The sequence below is a fragment of the Danio aesculapii genome, chromosome 22, assembly GCF_903798145.1.
Source record: "Danio aesculapii chromosome 22, fDanAes4.1, whole genome shotgun sequence".
Taxonomy (NCBI): domain Eukaryota; kingdom Metazoa; phylum Chordata; class Actinopteri; order Cypriniformes; family Danionidae; genus Danio; species Danio aesculapii.
Window position 1 is genome coordinate 10989060 of NC_079456.1, and position 14227 is coordinate 11003286.

Consider the following 14227-nt stretch of genomic DNA (forward strand, 5'->3'; position numbering starts at 1 on the left):
GTTGTTGGTGCAAGACGGGCTGGTCTGAGTAGACTGGGATTTTCCCGCACAGCCATCACTAGGGTTTACAGAAAATGGTTTGAAAAAGAGAAAATATCCAGTGAGCGGCAGTTCTGTGAGTGCAAATGCCTTGTTGATGCCAGAGGTCAGAGGAGAATGGCCAGACTGGTTTGAGCTCATAGAAAGGCAACAGTAACTCAAATATTTTCAGATATTTTCTTGACACACTTTGGGCCCATTAGTACCAACTGAGCATTGTGTCAACACCATAGCCTACCCGAGTATTGTTGTTGACCATGTCTAGGGCCAGCGCATCCATAGAGGCGACCTAGGCGGCCACCTAGGGCAGCATAATAGTGAGAGCATAATAGTGATAAACAGTCAAATCCAGTCAAAAGAGAGATTGCAGATTCTTCAGGGTTTTTTTTTTTTTTTTTTGAAAGTTTATTGAATTTGTACATTCATACACTTGTGTGTACTCCATTTGCAAGTACATTTTCAGTTAATGTGGCACGTTGTGAGGATCTACAACTGAAACTTTCATACAATGAATGGCAACACATCTATTTCACCATCAGGCAAATATTTGTGACAGAAACATTGATGAATATTTGATTTGACTTAAGGCAAGTTCAGGCAAAAGTCACTTATTAGGCAAGAGAAATAAATGCCATTGAGAAATAAGAAATAGGGCAAGGTGTTGAAAGTAATATGGACACACTTCATTTTTCATAAATATATAAAAATTATTTATAGTGTCCAGATCTCATAAATACATAACTGAATCCACAGAGAGTCATCTAGTCAAAGCCCAGTCCAGTGTATAAGAAGGAAACCAAAAGTAAGAATTTAAGAGCATCTGGCCTAAAATAACCTTTTAACTACACTCCAAATTTAAACGCCTTTTGCTGGTTTTGGCATCACCAGCTTCAAAGCAATATCTACAAAGCAAGCAGGCATATAAGACAAGGGAATCCACAAGAGCTTGGCATCCCAGCCTGCGCTGTAGCGAGTTCTTGGGTGGACGGCTAGTAGAGCGTGCTCCATGCAGTTGGTCACTTTACTGAGGTCAGAGTCGCAGATGGAGTTCATGATCAGCCTCTGGATCCAGATGTCTGAAGAGATAAGAGAGTGTTTTTCAGTTTGACATTTAAAAAATATTTATTTCTGAAAATTAAATGTAATTTTATAGACAACAAATAAATGAAATTATGTTTTTACATCATTGTATGGCCATCTATCTGATTTGTATATTAGAAAATGAGTCCCAAAAATTGGTACAGTAAGAGTCGTACTTTGATGTTTCCTTAAGCGGAAACTGAAATAAATGTGGACCGTATTGTACTGCACCAAACCATACTTTAACGCTCAGTTTAAATGAGCCTTAAATGGACGATATTTTGGAAAATGGAGAAAATGTCTTTGCTGGGGATGAATAACATACACTTATCCAAGTATTTATCTCCGTAGCTCTCCTTCACTTCAGGGGTCAGTTGATTCCAGAGGCGATGAAGTTCCCTCTCAATGGGCTCAAGGCTGGTCACCTGCGTCTTGAAGAAACCAGGTTCGATGATGCACACATTGACCCCAAAACCCTGGATGTCTCTCCTGAAATTGCCACAGAACTCATCAGATTTCTCTTAAAAACTATTGACACAACAACAATGTAGCCAAAAACAGAAACGTTTTTACCTTGTGTTTTAATTTATTGCCACTCAACAATTTTAAAAACAATCTGTTACACATCCGCAAAAAAATGGCCAAAAACTCAGAATTCAAGAGTTCGCACTTAGATATTGCTTGATGCTATTTGTAGGTTTGGCATGCTGTCCCGGGAAAGAACCCTGAGCTCCGAGATATTTGAGCCTCTGCAGGCAGGGGTGAAGAGGACATTTTAAAAGTGGGGGGGCAGCTGAATGAGATTCAAAATTTTAGATTCATATAATTATTGATCACCTGTTTCTAAATGGCCTGTCCCAAAAAGTGAGGGGGACGTATCCCCCCCATCCCCCCCGGTTGCTACTCCCCTGAGCCCAGGGCTCCCGCCTGGTCAATGAGCATGAAAGGGAGTACGAGAACAGGTAGGTCTCGAGAGCTCCCCCTCATAAAGGAGGAAAAGGGGTGGAAAATAGGTCTATTTATTGTAGGGTTGGATCAATCTGATTGGATTGTCATTGATTACAGATGAGAGACCAGCTGCATTCAATCATATCACATGCTCCTCACAAAATTGGCTTCAAGAGTTCACACTTAGATATTGCTTGATAATAATAGCAGGTTTGTTATGCTGTCCCGGAAGTGAACCCTGAGCTCTTAGATAGTGAGCCCAGGGCTCCTGCCTGGTCAATGAGGATGTAAGGGCTCCAAGATCAGGTAGTTGTTGAGAGCTCCCCCTGGTAAAGGAGGAATGGGGTGGATAGAGGAATAAAAAAAAAAAAAAATTAGGACAAGGGAGTAATGCTAGACAGGCTATTATAGTGAGTTGGAATGATCCTATTGGCTTACTAATTACAGATGAGGACCAGTCACGACCAATTCTTATCACGTGCTTCTCTCGAAATTAGTTTGTAAAACTTCAATTATAAAACTTCACTTATACCTGCACAAAAATTACATATGCCAAACCAGTATTTGGCGCTATCACCTTGTTAGCAAACAGAAAGGAAGTTACAATGTGCCATTGGTGGTTTGGTTTGAAATGGTAATGTGGTGATACTGTAAAGTAAATCCACATTTTGCTGATGAAGTGTTAGCAAATACTTAAGCAACAACACAACTACCTCGTACTTGACCATTGTCGTTTGTTTGTTCGCACTTAACTTTAATCTACAGGCTCTTGTTTTCAGGTGTTTACATGTACATTGACAAAACATACCCTTTTTTCAGACACTATGTACTGTACACACATAAAAAGTTTACAATTTTTGGCTGAAAACTTTATGTAAATGGACTGTGAATAATACATGTTATTTTTGATATTTATTTTTTCATCCCAGACCTTTTATTGAAATGCAATACCTGAGACAGTCGGAGAAACTCTCCACTGCGAACTTGGAGATGCAATACCCGCCGCCATTAGCTGCAACTCTACCCAACACCGATGCCACATTTACAATCCGTCCACGGGCCTTTTTCACAAGTGGAAAGAAGGTCATGGTGGTCTCAATCACGCCAGTCATGTTGACCTTGAGGGTGCTTTCGAAGTCCTCGATTTTCATCCACTCCGACGGTCCCATTGGAAGAGAACGCCCAGCGTTGTTCACCAAACCCCAAAGTCCTAAAAAGTCAGGAACAAATATGTGAAAATTGTTTCAATACTTTTATTTTCGAGGCCTAAAACTGAATCTCACCTTTATCACCAACTTCTTTTTTGGTCCATTCCATAGCCTTCTGGATGCTAGCAGAGCTGGTCACATCCAAAATGCAGGTCTTCAAGAAAGGTCCTGCCGCTCTTTTCAGATCGTCTGCACCTTTTTCCGTAAGACACCCGGCTAGGACCCGGAAACCACGTTTGTCCAGGCGTTTGCACAGTAGGTGTCCAAAACCAGAATCACAACCGGTCACGAACACATGCTTTTCTGAGACTCTAGTGACCTCCAGGTTGTCCCGGTAGAACCACACCAGAACCCACAGGAGCGTAAACGCACCCAATGTATAGGTGCAGGGACAGCAGTTACTGTAAGCACAAAATGTTTAGTGCTAAGTTTACATATTTGGTGAATTTGCTTACAGTGTTGTAATCAGACACGCTCTTACCTCAAGTACTCAAACATCGCTTCTGCCTCCTGAGTGGCTCTGTGAAGATGTTTTGTAAACAATTGCTTTTTGGTAGATCGCCAGTGACATAAAAAAATGAAAAACACAGCAGTTCAGGTGTAATTAATGCAGGAAGAATCCAGATGCAATTCATTTAATCGCCACAAGGGGCGCAATAATAATTCAATGGAACAAAACATCTTGTAAAGTTATGTAAAAAATGACAATTATTGAAAAATTTGAATAATCTTTTCAATAATTTTTTTAACGTTTTAATATTTAACAATTATAAAACACAATCAATTTCTTATTTGTTTGTAGATTTTATTTTAATAATTAAAATTATTGATTGAATTACACAAATAGGTAATTTGGTTACTTTACACTTTTTGTTGTTGTTAAGGAAAACAAATGTACTATTAATTTTATATATATATATATATATATATATATATATATATATATATATATATATATATGAAGAGTTCAGATGCAAAAACCACTGCCATCTGAATTTTCAATCAAAACTGAACATTTTTCTTGGCCTCCTTTGTTTATGTTGAGATATTTCACTTTAAGGACCATGAAAAGGACTTATTTTTTGACATAAAAATGATATTACTGAACACACACACAGGATCCTGATAAAAATGCTCATTTTAGTGAAAGATTTCAGAGGACATTTAGAGGTTTTTGTATCCAAACTCTTATAAATACATATTTAGGGCTGGACGATATTGGAAAAATCTGATATTGCGATTAATTAATTCTTCTGCGATAAATTTAGCAAGATGAATACAGTTTGAGTAGCAGTATTTGATGGTTTTCTCAGTATTTGGGTGCAGAAATTGAATAGTCACAATGCAAAAAAAAAAAAAAAGCTATTGTATTTTGCTTTGTCACATTTCTAATCAAGTAAAAATATAGCTTTTAGTCAAAATTAAGAACAAGCTAAATTATCTGTCAGTGGGGTGAGTAAAATAATCTTGTTTTTGCTTTAAAATATAGATGTTTAGACAAAATTTCAAGTAAGAAAAACTTTTTTTTTTTGATAAACTGTATAAATTCCATACAAATACAGAAAATAAATACAGTTCTGTATCTACAGGTCAACTATAATTCAGACTCAACATTGCATATCCTGCGATGTGACTTTTGAGGATACACACATTTCAATATTGATGCGGAAACGATTCAGTGCACCCGGAAAGTATTCATAGCGCTTCACTTTTTCCACATTTTTTATGTTACAGCCTTATTTCAAAATGGATTAAATTCACTTTTTTGATTATTGACATGCACTGTTAACCCTGGGACCTTATACGGGTGTATGCCTTTTCAAATCATGTCCAATCAACTGAATTTACCACAGGTGAACTCCAGTTAAGCTGCTAAAACATCTCAAGAATGATCAGTGGAAACAGAATGTACCAGAGCTCCATTTAGAGCTTCACGGCAAAGGCTGTAAATACTTAAGTACATGTGATTTTCCAGGTTTTTTATTTTTATAAATTTGCAACAATTTCAAAAACTCTTTTTTCACATTGTCATTATGGGGGATTGTGTGTGTAGAATTTTGAGGAAATAAATGAATTTAATCCATTTTGGAATAAGGCTGTAACATAAAAAATCTGGGAAAAGTGAAGTGCTATGAATACTCTCCGGATGCACTGTATATTGTGCAGCCCTTATATGTATATATATATATATATATATATATATATATATATATATATATATATATATATATATATATATATATATATAAATTATATATTTTATTTTAATGTATTTCTTACAATTTTGTATTTAGTATGAAATTTACCGATTTGTAAATGAAAAGTGTAGACCATAAAACCATCAATACCCAAATTCAAATCTGCTAAAACATTTGCATAATTAAATTAGAGCTGATTAACTGCAATCCAAATACTCATGTAATCTACCTCATGAATTGACGCGTAAACCGTAAAACTCGAGTGACGTAACGTGCTCTTTGGAGGCTTATTGAACAATATTGACCCACGTGCTTCACTTAGATTATGCAGTCACAGGGCGCTAACATGCATAACACTGCCGTTTTTCAGAGCACATGAGAAATCTCGAGCTAAGGCTCTTAAGAAACAATGGGAGACTTTGGTATCGGAGTAGGGTTTGAGATGGTTTCCGTAAAAAAAATTAAAATCCAGCAGCACAGTAAACACTATAAGCTTCTCAAAGTTCAAAACCTATTAGCTTCGGCGGCTAATTAGCGAAGAGAAATGTTGAGGATTCTTCAAGGACACCAAAAACACAATGACAGAAAGGATTTAAGCTCTTAGTCTTATTATGTTTTAAGAAATGTTGGCTAATTAGAAAAACTGATACATTTTTTTTAATTATTAAATGTAAATTAATAATAATAATAATAATAAATCTGTTTACACAAAATGCTTGAGTTATTTCTCATGATAATATTTTTAAAAATGAACTACGTCTCAATCAATCGCTAGTACAAACAATTAAGAAATGTTTTTCAAAATAAAAGTTCTTTAAGGAATTAAGTTACTACACGGATTAAATTAATTACTTTGCTTTAAAAAACATGACGTCATTACTCCACTTCACCTAACAATTATTTAAATGACTTTCACATAAGTAAAAAATTAACCAAAAATCTGAAGCCAGTTTACTCAAACACACATAAATGAAACATACACAAATGCTAATAATTTACATATGATTAATAATAATGTTCATTAAAGATACAATTAAGACTCTCGGCTACTAAAGTAATGGATCGTCAGACTTACCTTTTCCCTTCTTGGCTCTGGAGCTCCTGAATGGTGAATGATGTGAAGTGGGTTTTGCGTCTGAGATTTATCCCTAAAGCTGATCCTCTAAGACAGGGCCACAATTTCTAATCTCCAATCTCGGCGTATTGCTGTTTGGCTATTTTTTTGTGTGCTTGTGCAAGTGTGAGCCCTAAATAACTGGACTGGGAGGAACATTTGAGGGAGAATCTTGCCAATTCGCTTTATTTTTAGGTTGATTGAATTTGTTTTTGGATGGTTGACAGGCAATTTTAAGCAAAGACAAGAGTGTGACATTGTGGCATTTTCCGTTTACGGAGGCTTGAAACAACTGCTATTTTTGTTCATATTGTTGTGGATGATGTTGTTTGGCTTTATTAATTTAGAGACCACGTGGAATATTTGATGTTACTAAAAATGTCAAAATATTGGTGAAATAATTTTATAATGTCACTCTGTGTCAAAAAATTCATAATAAATGAAGTTTCTGTCAGATTTGACCGTATTTAAACATATAAACAAAATAAGTGACCATTTAAAAGAACTGTAAAGCTGACAAACAAGTAAAACTTAGTGATCTGAAGTGTAAAAATTCATATTTTTGTGCTTTTCCAGCAAATATTTCCTGTTTTAAATCTACTATACGTGATTTATTTGGTATATGAACTATTAGTTTCACTGAATGACATATTAGTTAGTGTCTTTTGTAAATCATCATATAAATGTTAATAAAGATCAAGCATAAAAATCAACCAGAAGTATTCCAACAGAGCAAATATGTGCAATCTGTCATACTCCACACATTTTTTAAAGTTTTACTCTTTCACCTTACATAAATGAAGTTAATCCCGTGAATCTGAGAGACCTTTGTTGTCGCTAGAAATGTGGATTATGAAGCGTCACGGTGTGTGCACAGCTTAAAACGGGTTACACAAACTAGCAAGCCGTGAAATCCCACAAAAAAACGTATAAAATCTATTTTAGCTCGTGATTGTGTCTATAAAAGCTAAAACAAGCGTTTATAATCTTGGAACTTTACATTCATTACTGAGGTTGAATGAACACTTGACGAATGTTGGTCAAAATGGCATGTAAAATCATGGAAGCTAATCTGCACTGGAGAATCTTTGTAATATGTAAGGAGAAATGTAATAATAGGCTCAAGTGCAACAATTATGGCACTTTTTTATTACGCAAACACATATGATATGATATAAAACACAAATAAAAACAAACCGTAAATTAATCAACAGGCGTCCCAGCAGTTCTTCACTAGAGTAAATGAGAGTCTAGGTTTCATCAATGGTTTCAGTGTATTGGTCCACTTTGGACCTTAAGAGTCTGTCTGTTCATGAAGACGCCGGCTGGGCCGGGCCTTTATGCACATATTCCAGAGCCGTGGCAATCGTCCGCATGTCCATCTCGATACTTCGCGCCCAATTCTCCACGTCTCCAATTTCCTATAAAAGATTTATCCGTCAAAAAAAATCTCCATTTTCACTTTAGAGAAACTGACTGTAAAGTCCATGTGAACTGGGAGTTGCTGAGACTTTTATTTCAGTATGTTGATGTGCTTAATTTAAGCAGAATATTGAGTGTTCTGGTCTTTCTTTTTGTGCATCCTTCACTCATAACAAACTAATGGTAAGAGAGTCGTGGTTAAGGATATTGTAGCTGATGTGTCGACATTACATCATCAGATACTGACCGCCAATCCAAACGCAGATGCAAATGGTCAGACTTTGACTGAAGATTACCAAAACAAACACACAGATTTTTGTTTTGTTTTTTGGTGGATTAACTTGCACAGATTAATCGTTCACATAAAGAATAACAATGTGCGCTAGCAAAATAATGGACAAACTTATTCACTGGTAAGTTTAGATCTCATTTGTCTCCATGAAGAGTTTGAACAGCTACACTACCATAAATCACAACATTCCCTACTGTATAGTATGTGAAAAACAGTATGCAAGTCGAGTAGTATGTCTAAATTTATAGTATTTGGGAAAACAGTAGAAGAGAAGTATCTGGATGATCTACTCCTTCTGATGAGATTTTGAAGTGTGCATCCAATGGAAGCTACACTATCCCATAAGGCCATGCAAGATCATTTCTGAATGGGAATGAAGAGATGCAACTGACGGAGGTAGGAAATATGATATAGACCACTGTTTCTCAACCACGTTCCTGAAGGAGCGCCAGCTCTGCACATTATCCATGTCTCCTTAACCAAACACACCTGATTCAGATCATCAGCTTGTTAGCAGAGACTAAAAGGCCTGTAATGGGTGTAACAGACAAAGGAGACATCAAGAACATGCAGTGCTGGTGGTCCTCTAGGAATGTGGTTGAGAAACACTGATATCGACGAAACTGAATGTAGTAAGTCTGAATTCCATTTAATCTACTCACAATTATGCAAAATACATCCCAAATGGCACACTATACACTTGTAATCAACCATGTAGTGCAGCGTTTCCCAACTCTGTTCCTAAAGGCACACCAACAATACACGTTTTCAAGCTCTTCCGAATCCCACACCAGAATCAACTCACCAGAACATGAGAAGAGACTCCAAAACCTGAAGTTAATGGTTCAGATAAGGGAGACATCCAAAATGTGTAGTGTTGTTGTGTCTCTAAGAACAGGGTTGGGGAACACTGATGTAGTGAATGAATTAAGTGTCGTCCAAAATGGAACACTAAATTTTTTCACCCAAATGAAAATTCAATCCGTTTCCCAGACGATGTTTAACGGTTGCCACATTAGTGAAACAAATCCCAAAACTACCAAATAGTGCCTGTCATGAGAACAACCACATACACCACATAGGAACTGGCATAATCACAGTAAGCTAGAAGTATCCGGATGCCCTACTACTTCTGGTGAGATCCTGAAGTGCACATCCAATTTACGCTACACCATCCTATAAGGCCATGCACGATATTTTCTGAATGGGAGTGAAGTAATGCAACTGTCGGAGGTGGGAAATGTGATATAGACAAAACGGCGAATGTAGTAAGTCCATTTATTCTACTCACAATTATACTAAATACATCCCAAAAGGCACAACATACACTTATGCACTTGTACACTCAACAGTGTAGTGCAGTGTTTCCCAACCCTTTTCCTAAAGGCACACCAGCAGTACATGTTCAACCTCTTACTATTCCAACACACATGAATCAACTCACCAGAACATTAGAAGAGAGTCAAAAACCTGAAATGAATGTATCAGATACAGGAAACATCCAAAATATGTACTGTAGGTGTGCCTCTATGAACAGGGTTGGGAAACACTGATATAGTGTATGAATTTATTGTCGTCCAAAATGGAACACGTTTTTAACATTAACGTTTTTTCACTAAACAGCAATTCAATGTCAATTTTATTTATATAGCACAATTATACACAACCAAATGTTGACCAATGTGCTGAACCATGCAAATCACAAAGAACAAGTATAAAATTATAGCTAAAACAAACAATTTCACTGATACATATTATAGCTAAAACACAATTCTCATTGATAAAATGCCAAATCAAAAAGGTAAGTTTTCAACCTAGATTTAAAAACAGACAGAGATGATATAGACCTAATACAGAGGGGCAGAGCATTCCACAAGGTAGGACCAGCTACTGCGAAAGCCTGGTCACCCCTGCATTACAGCCTCGACTTTGGGATGTATAATAGTCGCTGGTTATATGACCGAAGAGACCGAGCAGGCTGATGTACAGTCAACAGGTCTGACAGGTAGGAAGGAGCCAGGCCATTTAGTGATTTAAAAAACCAGGAGAAGAACTTTAAAAGTGACACGATAGTGCACAGGAAACCAGTGCAGAGCGCAAAACTGGTGTGATGTGATCATATTTTTTGGTACCGGTTAAAAGCCTTGCTGCAGCATTTTGAGCTAACTGTAGGCGGGATAGAGTTGTCTGACTGATCCCAAAATATAGCGAATTACAGTAGTCCAATCTAGAAGTAATGAAAGCATGAATTATTTTTTCAACATTAGATAAAATAGGTTTGACTGTTTTTAAAAGTAGAAGCTGGAAAAGGCAGGATTTGATCACTGCGTTAATCTGTTTAGCAAATCTCAAGCCATCATCAAAGATAACACCCAGATTTTTTACACAAGGCTTCACAGAAAAACCCGATTCACCAAGATCTACTGGTGGTGTCCTAGAAGAATGACGGGCCAAACACAATTATTTCAGTTTTACTCTCATTAAAATCTAGAAAGTTTAAAGACAAGCAGGCTTTCACATCCGACAGGCAAAACATTAGAGTCTCCAATCCACTTGAACTCCTTTTTAAAGGCAGGTAAATTTGAGTGTCACCTGCATAACAGTGGAAAGACAGACCATGTTTCAATGTTTCAATTCAAACCATTTCCTCAGACAATGTTGCACCAAATTAGTGAAATAAATGCAGAAACTACCCAATAGTACCTGTCATGAGAGCAACCACATTCACCATTGGGAATTGGCATAATCACTTACATTGGAGAATTTTGCTTTCACAAACCAAAATAAATAAAATAATCCAACTTCAGCGCCAAACAGCTCCGCCCCCTTCTGCTTCAAGAGCAAATCTGCGACCATTGAATGCGTGAAGTGCCCAACATTCAACATTTATTTTTAACAGCATCATTCGGGTACAAAGTGTGTAGAATAGTGCAATTTGTGACGCACCTAAACTTTTCTACCAGTTGAGAAGTTTTAATTTAAATGCAGAATGTACACTAATAGTAAGCAATTTCGGATGCAGCTACTGTATTTCGTTGTAATTTCCATGGTGACTCATTAAGCCTAAATTAAAAATAAAAGTGGCTGATTTAAATTTTTTATTTAATTTAATTGGCAGTTACATTCTAACCTCCATACATACTCCCAGGAGCACAGAAATAGCAATCCCACATGTCTGACTGGATTGCCCAAAGGGTTAATAGTGAAGTATTTTCTATATGGTAAAGCCTGTGTACCTTTAAGGCCTGGTTGAAGTTCTCCACCATATTGATCCACTGCGCCGTCTGCTTGGCAAACTGACCAGCCTGAACCTGCAGCGTCTTCACCTCATGGTCCAGTTTGCGCTGATTGACGTAGGCCTGCGCCACACTGAAAAAAAAGTAATTAAAATGTCTTAAAACTGCAATGAGATTAAAGGTGTTTGACTCTTCTAAAGCATGAAATCACCATATGCTTGCAGATATTTATGAAACATGCTAAGAAAACAATGATAAAGTCAGTTATTCTCCTTTAAAAATGTCTGTCTTTGTTTTGGCCTCTATAACCAGCCCACTGCCAGATTACCCAACTATATTGGAATATATACCCAATTATATTGCACCCATTTATTGGAACTATATTTAATAATAAATACTGCAATAGTCAGTTAAAACTTGAATTTTTATTTTGATTTTATAGACATTTTCTGCTGCGCTGCCAGTTTTTTAGGGGGTTAAATTCAGTCATCGATTAAACAAGGCAGATTTCAGCAATCTACAATAGCTGAGTATTATGAAAGTGTGAGCTTTGTTTAATACATATATTAATACTAATTATTTTACGACACTTAAGTAAGCGGTTTTCCAGGATTATGGGAGATTTATCGTTTATTCCCCTCTTTAACGTGCAATAAACCGTGAAAAAGTTTGCTCTACAATGTTTATGATCGCTAACAAACTAAAATGAATTCAGTTTGCATTATCAAACAGCATCATAGGCTTTTGTTTACATGTAAAACACCTTGAAGTCTCCCATAATCATGTTTAAAATAATATTAAAAATTGTGTTTCTGTATGCAATGCTTCTCATGTGAGTTTTGCATAAATTTGTTGCAAAAACCCATTCACTTACATACAGTCGTGCAGTTTTAAGCTGCTTTCATAGAGTTTCGTCATAACGTACACACTTAAAGACGTGGATTATGACCACATTCATCACATGAACTGACCATAGAAATCCTGTGCATTAAATAACACCTTAACAAACATAAAAGGTTTCCGACTCACCCTACATTGAGATGATCCACCAGAGCTTCTGTTAAACATGTTGCAGCTGCTATCGCTTCTCGTCTTCGTCTTTCTGTAGATTATAGTAGCATTTTATAACATAATAGGGATTATTTCAAGACATTATCAGTAAATGTAACGTTAAATATCTTTATACACAAATAAATTAAATTCACTTTCTTGTAAAAAAAATTTCAAAATATTTTATTAGCTGTTTGTTTTGTATTGAAATAAATACTTTAAGTCAACAAATGAAAATTTCTGGTTATTTCATTTTAACGAACTTACATATTTTATTACTACGTATTTATTCATCATTTTTGTATGTTTTGCCAGTATATTCATGCGATATATAGTTGAAGTCAGAATTATTAGCCCCCCTTTGAATTTTATTTTTCTTTTTCAAATATTTCCCAAATGATGTTTAACAGAACAAGGAAATTTTCACAGTATGTCTGATAATATTTTTTCTTCTGGAGAAAGTCTTATTTGTTAGCAGTTTCTAATAAAAAAAAACATGTTTATATCATGACATGATGTGAAACAGATTAAAAATGGGCATAACATATTGTATAGAAATGGTGCAGTGGGGCGGGGGTCTCTGTTGGAGCAAAGATAATTTGTCTCTGTTTTTCAAATACTTTTGAAATTGATGTTTTATTGACCAAAATGTTTATAAAAAGATTTGGGAAAAAAAAAACATTTTAGGGTCAAAATTATTAGCCCCTATCTTTTTTCCCGATAGTCTGCAGAATAAGCCATTGTTATACAATAATAACTTGTCTAATTACTCTTTCCTGCCTAGTTAACCTAATTAACCTATTTAAGCCTTTAAATGTCACTTTAAGCTGTAAAGGAAGTGTCCTGAAAAATATTTAGTCAAATATATTATTTACTGTCATCATGGCAAAGATAAAATAAATCAGTTATTAGAAATGAGTTATTATAACTATTGTTTTTGGTGTTAAGAAATTGGGGAAAAATAAACAGGGGGGCTAATAATTCTGACTTCAACTGTATTTAGTCAGGAAATAAAAAAACAACTTTAAAGAAAACGATTAAATGAACGCTAAAAATGACCTCTCAAAAATCTAAATCTCATAGCAATATTGAATGATGGTTTTTATAAACGTAAACTTAAAAACGTTTAACACACGGGACAGTTATATCTATATTTAAAGGGCCTATGAAATTGAGTTAGTCGATAGAGATTTACAGACGCACATACCTTGCAGCTCTTTCCTCTCGTTTTGTTTCGCTTGGTGTTCTTTTAATAACCGCGAGAGCATTTTGGCTATTTAATCTAGCAGAACTTAAAATATTTCGATGTGCTTAAACGCCAATTTCTCTAAATGTTTTGACAATCACTGGCCTCACATGACAAGCAGCTCTGAAAACATATACGGAGATCGCGGAAGGACAAAAATAATTGACAGTATTTTAAAGCGCCGTTTCAAAATAAAAGTTATTTGTTGACTAGACAGTTTTTCAAAGAATGAAAATGTAGTCAATCACAAGTGGTTTTAAAGATTATTAGTAGATATGAAAACATTTTTTTAAGAATGTTGAAACCGCTGATAGTAATGGGCTCTATGCACAGCTGAGTTTTAAAGCCAACGATAAACTTCCGGTGAAAGCTTCATGTGACTATTTTCAATTTC

The 14227-nt window shown here is 35.8% G+C and overlaps 2 protein-coding genes across 2 annotated transcripts; both read right to left on the bottom strand.

The window, feature by feature from the left end:
* Nucleotides 1-470: 470 nt before the first annotated feature.
* rdh5 (retinol dehydrogenase 5 (11-cis/9-cis)) lies at nt 471-7000 on the bottom strand. The gene is made up of 6 exons (XM_056448174.1): nt 6549-7000; nt 3757-3821; nt 3351-3676; nt 3019-3277; nt 1445-1608; nt 471-1115 (listed from the first exon to the last, which is right to left on the bottom strand). The coding sequence occupies exons 2-6, from the start codon at nt 3771-3773 to the stop codon at nt 895-897; spliced, it is 987 nt and encodes a 328-aa protein (XP_056304149.1). The 5' UTR covers nt 3774-3821; nt 6549-7000; the 3' UTR covers nt 471-894.
* A 713-nt stretch (nt 7001-7713) lies between these two features.
* bloc1s1 (biogenesis of lysosomal organelles complex-1, subunit 1) lies at nt 7714-13971 on the bottom strand. The gene is made up of 4 exons (XM_056448175.1): nt 13795-13971; nt 12567-12639; nt 11538-11670; nt 7714-8008 (listed from the first exon to the last, which is right to left on the bottom strand). Exons 1-4 carry the CDS (start codon nt 13853-13855, stop codon nt 7898-7900), a joined length of 378 nt encoding a protein of 125 aa, XP_056304150.1. The 5' UTR covers nt 13856-13971; the 3' UTR covers nt 7714-7897.
* Nucleotides 13972-14227: the final 256 nt, after the last annotated feature.